The sequence below is a fragment of the Falco naumanni genome, chromosome 9, assembly GCF_017639655.2.
Source record: "Falco naumanni isolate bFalNau1 chromosome 9, bFalNau1.pat, whole genome shotgun sequence".
Classification (NCBI taxonomy): Eukaryota; Metazoa; Chordata; class Aves; order Falconiformes; family Falconidae; genus Falco; species Falco naumanni.
The window spans coordinates 22,648,377-22,658,086 of NC_054062.1; the positions used below are offsets into that span (position 1 = coordinate 22,648,377).

At 40.5% G+C, this 9,710-nt stretch overlaps 2 protein-coding genes across 4 annotated transcripts in view; one reads left to right on the top strand and one right to left on the bottom strand.

Moving 5' to 3' along the window:
- Positions 1-2,844, top strand: part of CFAP43 (cilia and flagella associated protein 43) — a 49,810-nt gene extending 46,966 nt beyond the window's left edge. Inside the window, 4 exon segments of the mRNA XM_040606893.1 lie at positions 667-747; positions 1,744-1,897; positions 2,544-2,579; positions 2,582-2,844. Of these exon segments, the coding sequence (XP_040462827.1) occupies positions 667-747; positions 1,744-1,897; positions 2,544-2,579; positions 2,582-2,700 (390 nt within the window). The 3' untranslated portion in view covers positions 2,701-2,844.
- A 1,395-nt stretch (positions 2,845-4,239) lies between these two features.
- On the bottom strand, positions 4,240-9,436 carry SFR1 (SWI5 dependent homologous recombination repair protein 1). Of its 3 annotated transcripts, XM_040606892.1 has the most exons (5): positions 8,906-9,436; positions 7,038-7,152; positions 5,627-5,815; positions 5,429-5,581; positions 4,240-5,220 (listed from the first exon to the last, which is right to left on the bottom strand). In XM_040606892.1, the coding sequence occupies exons 2-5, from the start codon at positions 7,131-7,133 to the stop codon at positions 5,029-5,031; spliced, it is 630 nt and encodes a 209-aa protein (XP_040462826.1). In that variant the 5' UTR covers positions 7,134-7,152; positions 8,906-9,436; the 3' UTR covers positions 4,240-5,028. The 3 variants fall into 3 exon arrangements, with proteins under 3 accessions (XP_040462826.1, XP_040462824.1, XP_040462825.1); XM_040606890.1 differs by having other exon boundaries at positions 5,429-5,815; XM_040606891.1 differs by having other exon boundaries at positions 5,429-5,815; positions 8,867-9,436.
- Between the last annotated feature and the right edge of the window lie 274 nt (positions 9,437-9,710).

Consider the following 9,710-nt stretch of genomic DNA (forward strand, 5'->3'; position numbering starts at 1 on the left):
AAGGAGCCCGCTCGGTGGTTCCTGTTTCTCCTTTTCTAACTAGAGCAGTCCAAAGAATTTTACCTGTAACTTCGGTGGGACAGTACTCTGGAAGGATGAATCTACATCTACAGAAACCTGTCTACTGCCCATTATGGGTCATACAGCCTGTTTTACCATTTGTCATTTGATAAAGAGGTATTTTAGTAGCAGTGTGTCCAAGAAAAAAATGTCAATAGATTCTCTGAAACCTGAATTACTAAGCAGATATAAGAACAATAAAAGAAGTAAGAATTACTAGGAAGCCACTTGACAGAAAATAATCACTTTCTTCTGGGGCCTAAAGACAGGCTATATAACACTTTGGCCTCCAGCTGTGTTAGCTGAACTGCCTTATAAGGAAAAGTATAGTTTGGTTTTTTTGACAACCTCACAACAAATTTGCTTGGTCTTTGTTTCCATTAACACATAATAGATAACATTCTTTTTAACAGCTGTACAGTCTAGTATTCACACAGCATCCAAGAATATATTCACAATGTCCATTTATGAACACTAGTAAGCCTTTGCAATGTGCAGAATTCTAGCTTTTTGAGTTTCTGAGTATGATTATCTTTACAGAAGTGAAGAATTGTTGAGAACAAACAGGTTTAATAAGATGGTTTCTTTCTGGTTTTAATTCTTCAGTTCCTAACTGTGCTGGACTACAACTGCCACATGACCCACCATATTTCAGTGATGGAGCAGAGTCTTGGCATCATGGATAAGGTAAATCCTAAGTGAACCACGACATTTGAGAGACACATCCTTAGTTCAAATGCAACTTCTTCATTAGCAAGAGGTGTTTGTAAGAAATAACTGCAACTGATACAGGCATGCTACTCAAGGACTGTCTCTCTCTCTCTCCATGTATTTATTTTTCTGGCTTTCAGTAGTTTCTTCAACTTGTGCTGAGCTGTCTTACAACAGCATTTCTCTGAAAGTCTTTGGAAGCAGTCATCGTACATGAATTGCTGCCTAGATCAACCCTATGGAAAGAAATCTACTTGCTCTATTACTGGAATTAAATGCTTTCCTTCCTGAACATCTAAATGCAGATCTGCTTATCACTTCTTGCACACCAATGCCTATAAAAGTCACTCTTCCATTTCTAATGAAGCATTCTTCCAGTCTTCACTGCTTAATGTTTCTCTCCAGGAGCACCAGCCTGTTCATAGTATCACTACCCCCTGCTATATTCAAAATAACAGAGACACAACAATCTGATTTGCTAGCTCCCTCATCTATTTCAACATTCGAATTATGATTATCCTTGGTTTTAAGTGATCCCACTGGATTTTCTCCAGGTTGCTCTAGCTGGCATCAGCCTCCTCTTCCTTTTCAAGCTTTCGTATTTATCTTGTCCCTTACAGCCCACCCGACAGCTTCAGCACAACCCTTTCTTCAGCATTCTCAGCTCACTGATTCCACCGACTTCCTTTCCTCCCTTTGCCTTTCATGTTTTTGTATCTCTTTCCCTGACGCACACCTCTTTGTTCTTTGTCTGCTACTTACATTAGAACTCCATAAAGCATACTGGAATGGAGTGTGGGTGAAAGACACTATACGAAGTAAAGCTAGAATGTGCTATTAGTCAAATCAAAATACATGAAAGTTTATTGAGCTACAATGCGGTGCTTAAGATTATAGGTTTCTATCATAAGTTTGTCTGAACAGCCTTTGTGTAATCTAACATATTTGCTTTATTCATTTGGAAATGGACAGCGGCACAAGAAGAATGTGAAAAAACGTCAGAAAATAATTAAGGAGTTGGAGAAGTGCATCAGTTTAAAAGAGCAAGAAAACTACGAGCTCAGCCTGGAGCTGAAAGAAATGCTTGTCTCTGTTTCAGAAAGGAGGTCTATCTTTGAGGCAGCTGGTAAGTCACAGTAATGCACTTCAAGTCACAAGCAAAGAACATTCAGAAAGTACCTCCAAGGCTAGACAGTCCTGTTCTCCATCAGCACCAACTATGGGGCAAGGAGCGCCTATTCATTACTGTATGTGCACAATTAGCAGTGCCCTTTCTACCACATTGTTTCCTTAAGAGCATGTCTAGAGGTTTTTGCTCTTGTAACCAAAATTAATTGACTAAATTGCTGAAACTAAGTCAAAATATTATAATAATTAATACCTTCATTAGGCAACATGCTTTCGTTCTTTCTCAGAATTGTTCAACCCGCTTCTTTCCACCCACTCAAGGGAACAACGGAAGTAACGTGAAGCTGAGAAGGGTATTCACTCTTAGGAAAACTGTAGTGACCCTTCCACTAGTGGAAACCAGTTACAGATTTTCAAAACAGCAGGTACTTGCTAGAAACTAAAGGAAGCATGGCCAGTGCCTTTTTGAATTTTTTCTGCTTTATTCAGTACTATAAAGACTCTTAAGCCCAAGTGTAAGCCTTTTTTAAAATGCCTGCCTATTTTATACAGAACTTGGAATAACCCCAGGACAAAGCCAATATAGATCTAGACTATGCATTCTCTAAAAGTACAGACTAACCCATATATTTTGTTTTATGCAGGCACACAGCATATTTCTGAAAAGATTGCAAAGCAGCAAAAAAAGAGATTTTGAGGCAGAAACACCTACGGGGTCTTGTAAAGGACCAGGAAGAACAGTTTGAAATTCTTCAGGCAGAAGTTGAAAGACTGAGATCAAGAACATTCCCTATTCTTTAAAAATCAAGAGTCCAGGTAGATGTATAATACCATGGTCTTGTCTAAGAAAAAGAGCTTGAACATCTACTTTTCCTCCCTGAACTTTTCTTTCCACAAATGATTTCTGCCATCATTTCTTTTAAAAGAACTTTAGTTTGAAAGATGCATGTTTGTCTGTTTTTTCCATTTCATAGTCTTATTCCCCTTATGTTTCAGTTCATGAAATTTATTTCTGCTGCTTTGATTATAAAAACCATATAGCTCATTACAGAAAACAAAGGGTACAAGAAATTGTAGACTGATAGAAGAGCTGTATTTGTATGTCCTTAGTCTGCACTATGCAATTGTACATTTTGAAGGTGAAGCACTGCAAGAAATATATTAATTTGCATCTGCTAAAATTCCTGTCTGTGGCTTTGACTGAATTTTCCTTTTTAAAATATATTTACACCTGTGATGGCACAGGTGTAGGTTGCTGAGAAGATGAAGTTATACTTCAGCATGACCATGTATGCTACCTGGCCCAGGCCCAAAGGCTGGTGTGGTCTATAATAGCTTAATTACCCACAGCCAGCAGTAACAGTGGCTGCTGCAGCTGGCAGAATCATGGGAAAACCAGGTTTGGAAGAATTTGGTCCCCTGACATTGCTGCTGTCTCCTGCCAGATCTCTCCAAGACAGCTAAGAAAGATAAAGAACCCTTAATAAAATTAACTACTGCTGGAGACTGATCTACCTCCTCAGGTATTCTCACAGATTTTTATTTCCCTCTTCCACAGTGTGTCTTGTCCTTCTTTCATAAATTCACTTAAAACCTAAACTCATTACATTGTGAGAGCATGAATAGCTCTGATACCTTAGTTTAACAATATACTTCTAAGGAAAACTACTGTTGTGATCTTGTACACCACCTCCTTACAGCTGTACATCACCCCTTTTTGCTTTACCATCTCTAACTGGGGTCTGTAATGAGTCCAAGTGCAAGACTTTCTCCTTCCTGCTGAAACTTCCCTAGAAGAGCAGAGTTCCAAATTTGCCAAGGATCTCAGGGAAGAGAGCCACCCCCTTCACCAGGCACCACCATCTTCTTTTTCTACCCTAAAAAGGCAGAAGAATTGAGTGCCTTAATACTCAAAATGTGATTAGGAATAAAGGTTGTTCTTCATTAATTGTCTGTAGACAGCAACAATGAGTATTCATAACAGCAAGTTGTAGGTACAGGTTCAAGTCTAATGAGCCCTATCACTGGCAGAAGGGTCTGTATGATTTTTTAATTTTCTTTCCCTTGAGATATGCAAGAAATTACTCCCTTATTAAGGAAACGTGAAATACCACTGTAAACAAAACAGTTAAGGTACAACCAGCAAGAAATGTGATCATATATAAAACAATACTCATGGCATGGAGAGGTGGAGTAGTTAAGATTTATGTGTTGTTACACTTGACAAGCAGCAATTTTAAGAACAAAAGCAGGCACAAGTCACCACACTGTATACATAGGCCATGATGAGAAAATAAGCAATGTCAAGGTAAGATAAAAAAACATTTTGTAAAGACAACATTTATTGGAGGATAAATTAAATATGAACTTTTATTCAGCTTTATGATGCTGTATTAGACAAGGCCCTGTTTTTAATATTTATTTGAAGAAAGAAAACACCTTGGCTCTTGTAGTACAGTAGACAGATGCTGATTGCAGTTTTCTTGCCTTCCCTTGCATTATCTCAGGCTGTGGCAGAATGCCACAGAGACAGCCTCCTAGAAGACAACTGTCTGGGCTAGTATCTGAAAATTACTGCATTATGGCACATTTCCCTCAGTAATAATTAAAGCTATTGAAAACCTCTCGTTGCAGCTTGAGAATATTAACATGAAAATTAGTTATCTTGCAAAATGCTGTCATTAACTGGTGGCAGCAGGAAGACATTTGTAAAATGTAGATTTATCTATGAAGAAAGAACTAAACTTGTCCCCATCTGAACCACCAACAGGAATGACAATTAATTTGAGTTAGTTATTTCAATACAAGTAACCATGCAAAGACTAATCAAAGAGTAGATTGCCTTCTATCTGTTAAGGTATGACTCAATTCCATTTTATTAAATAACAATTCACTGATCAAGCTATTAAGACAGCTTTTCCAAGATAGCACGAGTTTGATCTTTTCCATTAAGTAATACCTTTTACAGTGCCAACTGTACCTAAGTACATAGTTTTACAAGTATCTCCCAAGAAAACCTAACCTCAAAGCGTAAAGTCCACTGCCTGATTACCACTTCTTATGTGATCAAAATTTGTTCAGTCTTTCCTGCTTTTGCATGTGTGTAATTGAAAGCTTCACACCTGTAGATTATGCATCTACAAAATCTTCCTCTGTTCTGCTGTAGTGCAGTAACTGGTCTTCTAATCCAAAAGAATCTATCAGCTGAGTGAGACTCACTTTCTTGCCGTCTGCAGAAAAGGCTGACTGTAGTTCATACAGCATCCGTTGGGTACTACTTCTCCATTTCGCTATCAAAGCCTGCAGTTCAGACAGGTTGTTCTAAAATTGGGACAAAACAAAAAAACCCCACCCTTTTGTTATTTGCTGAAATGAAGGTGTTTCTGCTAACCTGCACATCTATTTTTATAAAATACCTTGAACTGAGACAATATACAAACACCACACACACACAAAGTGAGTCAGCACTATTGCTGAAGTTAACAAATGAGGATTACGCTATAAATTCCACTTCAGAGATTCACCTCACCTTAGATCGATACATCTTAACCAGTTTGAGCCTTCGAAGTAGTTCTTCCTTCTCTTGTACTTGTTTCATCAGCCTTACTTTTTCTTCCAGTAATTGTTGCTGACGAAGATCAACCTGTGGCACATGAGAATTCTCTGCTGATCCCCCAAGACCACTTTCCTGTACAGGACTTTTGAAACATGCATGTCCAGTGCTGTTTCTTTCCAGGTTTTTGGAACAGTCTTGTAATCGGGAGCAATCTGTACTCATCTTTGGCAGGCACCCTTTGTCAGCATCAGCACAGTCTTTTTCTTCAGTGTCTATTTTGAGTCGCTTTGCAACTGCAAAATTAGTATTAAATGAACGTCTTGTTTTCCTTAATCGCTCCCTCAGAGCTGCACTCATTGGCTAAAAAACAAAACAAAAACCAAACAATCAAACATACAAAACAGAAGGATCAGAATAATCTGGTTTTTGACCAAATTTCAAAGAACTGTTTACCCTGGTTATTATTTACATAGAGTATGTCATATATGTAAAGACCATTGTAAAGCCAGACTTCCTGATTCTCTCTATAGCCTTCACAAACTTGAACAAAGTTAACTTATTCCCTTCACATGTATTTGCACACACAGCTGCAAGGTGGAAAGATGTACCTCCACATTTTCCAGGAGGAAATCCTGTATTCTGTTGAGGCAAGCCTACTCGTCTAGTCTTTGTGCAGAAGATACATGGCATATTTCTACCTGGCTAACTTAATTCCATCAAGTTCAATTTCCCCTCTCTAGTTTAATGGGGATATGGGTTGGGCTTTTTTGCTGTTCTATCCCACCACACAAACACTTTCTCTATTAGCACTAGTATAAAAACATCTGTATTCTACTTGAGAGAATTAGAAATGATCTGTGTAATTTTTCACTTGCTCATGCTTTGAGATTCTTTACTGATAAGCATCTAAAAAGTGGTGGTTTTTTCTTCAAAGTAACTTAATTATTTTTTTTTTTATAATCTGTGTCTGACTTTTACCTGTGAAAATACATTAAAATATGCGAGGGAGGGATTAGTTAAGGAACACTTGCAAACTAGCCCTATCCTGCACAGGTCTGGATGCCGAGTATGACAGCATCACCATCATGTGCGCTAGGAAGAACACCAAAGTAGAGCCCAGTCGTATGGAGAGCATACAAACTGAAAACAGTGTACTTTGTTCAAGTGCAAGCAGAAGTCACAGCAAGTGACTGCATACACAACAGCCCAGCAAACTAAGATCTAAGAAAAGTGACGATGACAGATTAAAAAAAAAAAACACAACAAAAAACCCCATCCACCAACCAACAATAAAACCCACCACAAACCCTAAATAGTATTGAAATTTATTAGTATGGCATTTGGGTTATACTGCTCCATCACTTTGTATTCACAGCAAACAACTGCATATTCAGAGCAAAGCGTACCAAGTACAATCTCTTACCTGGACAACCTTGTATCTATCTATGGGTATTTTATATCTATCTTCATCCTTCCAGCAAACAGTATCTCAGTGATTTCCAACTACTTGATGATTTCACAAACATTTTTTCTCTACAGGGTCACATTATTGGAAAAAAAAAAAAGTAGTAATTTTCCTTACCTGTTTCCCTGAACTAGTCCGCTGGGGAGCTGGTGTCCCAGAATCCTTTGGAGTATGGCACAAAGTTGGCAATTTCTCAAGCACAGTTTCTTCCATCTCGAGATGGATAGACTTGCTGTTGAAAGACAGAATGAATTATGTATGGTGCCATTTTCACCCTTATATGAGCCATGTGGCTGCAGGAGTGAGTAAAAAGCTGTAATACGAAACACTAAGGCTTATTTGCTAATTGGTAAGCTCAAAAGAAGACATCTGCATAAATTACACAACTGTTTCATGCGCTAAGTTGCATCTTGCTTTGTGAATGGCTTTTCTTCAAGAGGACAAACAACTACTAACTGGTATACAGTATCTCTACTATGAATTGTGTATATTATTTTTGCCCTCACTCAAAGCTCTATGGAATTTTTTCTATAAAAGATGAAAAATGTTATAACAAGTCTGTTCTCCATTGTTTGTTTTGGGGTTTTTTTTTCTATCTGATATCCTCTTTCAAGTGTTAAAAAGCAGCAAGACAACTTCTGAAGCAATCAAACACATTACAGCATGCCTATAAATCCAAGGTCAGATCCTGCAACATCAAACTCATCAAAAAAAGATCACTCCAAACAAACTGTATTTTCTTAACCTGAATGACCCTTACTTCTTGTCTAACTCAAAGGAATAATCCTTGCTAAGCCAAGTTCTGAAGAACCAGTCCTTTCATTTAACTATATCCCAAGTAGTGATAAAAGGATTGTTGGGAACCACAAGATTTTTATTGTCCACATGTATGAACAATTAATCTTTTCTATAAAACAAAGTAATTGCATACCTAGGTCTGTGAAAATAAGCCACTGTCTCATTTGATCCTGGGGATGCTGCTTAAAAAGTAGTTACTCACATAAGTAGAATTTTAGATTAAAAGTAAGCATCCTCAGTTCACTCAGAAAAGCGCTTTACTTAAAACATTAAGTCATACCTCCCAGCATGTACCAACTTCAAATCAATTTGGCAACGTTTAGCTTAGGTTAGCACTTGTGAACCATCTGCTAATAACCAAAATGCAGCTGGAAAATCATCAGCTACACCTTCGAAGCCTCTGAAAAATAAAATCCTGCAAACAAGTCACTAGGCAACGCCAGACTGGCATAAGGGGCTTCCTCTTCAGAGATGAAACATACCAAAGCTTCAGTATGCCAAAGCCTTACTAGCTCAGCAACCCTGTCTTGCTGGCTCTCTGCCAAAGGACACAAGTCCTCGTTTATCTTACAAGTCAACATTCCCCCCCACCCCACCCCATTGTTCAAAATTCAACATATGGTATTCTATATAAAAAACCAACAACCAACCAGACTTTAGTAAAGCAAGTCTGGTTAATTGGGTATTTTAGCAGTCTATTAATTAAACAGGTAGCCCACAGCACCCATTAAATATAATGCAAGTTATCAGTATTATTTCTTAACATAAGGAAGAGCTAGAAAAAGCTACATCATGCCTATGCATAAGCAAAATCATTTCAAGCCTGAGACTTCAACAGACTTGTTCAACTTTTTAAAAAGAATGCCCTGACTCTCCACCTTTACGTTCTAACGTGGATTGATCTTCAAATGACCAGGACTAGAGTGAATACTTTTTCCAATGGTTCGCTAATGCTGTTGCTTTAATTCTAGCAGCATATTCACATGGATCTCCTGCACTCTTAAAATCCTTACCCAGATCTCAGGCTAAGAATCCTTTAAGTTTTCAAGCAGCGATGCTACTTATCACACAGAAAAATAATTTTCTCCAGCAAGTAAGAAAAACTTGGGCTAAGATGGGAAAAGACAACTTTGCACTTCAGTACTTACTCGATTTTTTACTTTGGTTGAGTCCCGGATGCTACGTACCGTTTTCCCGTTTATAGTGACATTATCTAACAGCATTCACTCCTTGTAGTTCTCCTCTCACCACCCGAAGGCTCTACTGACACTCTAGAACAACTTTTCCCTGGCTAGCTCTCCACCCTACAGAAAACCAGAAAGACGGCTGGGCAGCCCACAAGCAGAACCACAGATCCAGGGCGCTCTTTCTGAGGAGACGCACCCCAGAAACGGAGCGCAGCAGAGAGCCGCAGCACAAGCGCGGACCAAGGCAGGGGCTGCTCACACGCCGTGGGCTGAGGGGAGGCTCCCCAGGGAGCACAAGGCCCGCAGCCCTAGCAAGGCCTAGCCCGCCCCTGGGAGCCAACTGGGTCAAGGAAGGAGGCAGCCCCAAGGGACCCTCTCCTCTCTCTCCTCTACCCCAACACGGCCACGTACAGAGGCACAGAACCGCTCCCCTCAGACAGGGGGGAAAGCAGCTAAGCGGGAACACCCCCCCCCCAAAGCCGCCCGACCCGCGCCAGCCCCAGCGCTTCAACCTCCCGCTTCCGGCGGGAAGGGGCGGGGCGCGTAGGGCGGCCGTAGCGCGCCTGGGCGGTGCAGGGGGCCTCGCGCCTGCGCGCCGCGGGAGGCGGGGCGGGGCTGCTGTGCGGGCGGGCGCGCGAAGCTTGTCCCCGCGGGTGGGCGGGCGGGCGAGCGGTAAATGCGGTGCTGGGGTCGCTGCCGCAGGGGTGCGGGGCAGAGCAGCGCTGCTGCCGCCCCTGGGACCTTTGTACACACTCCTCTTGCGGCTGTGCGGGGCCGTGCTGTGTCACTTAGGCGAGCGTGGGCC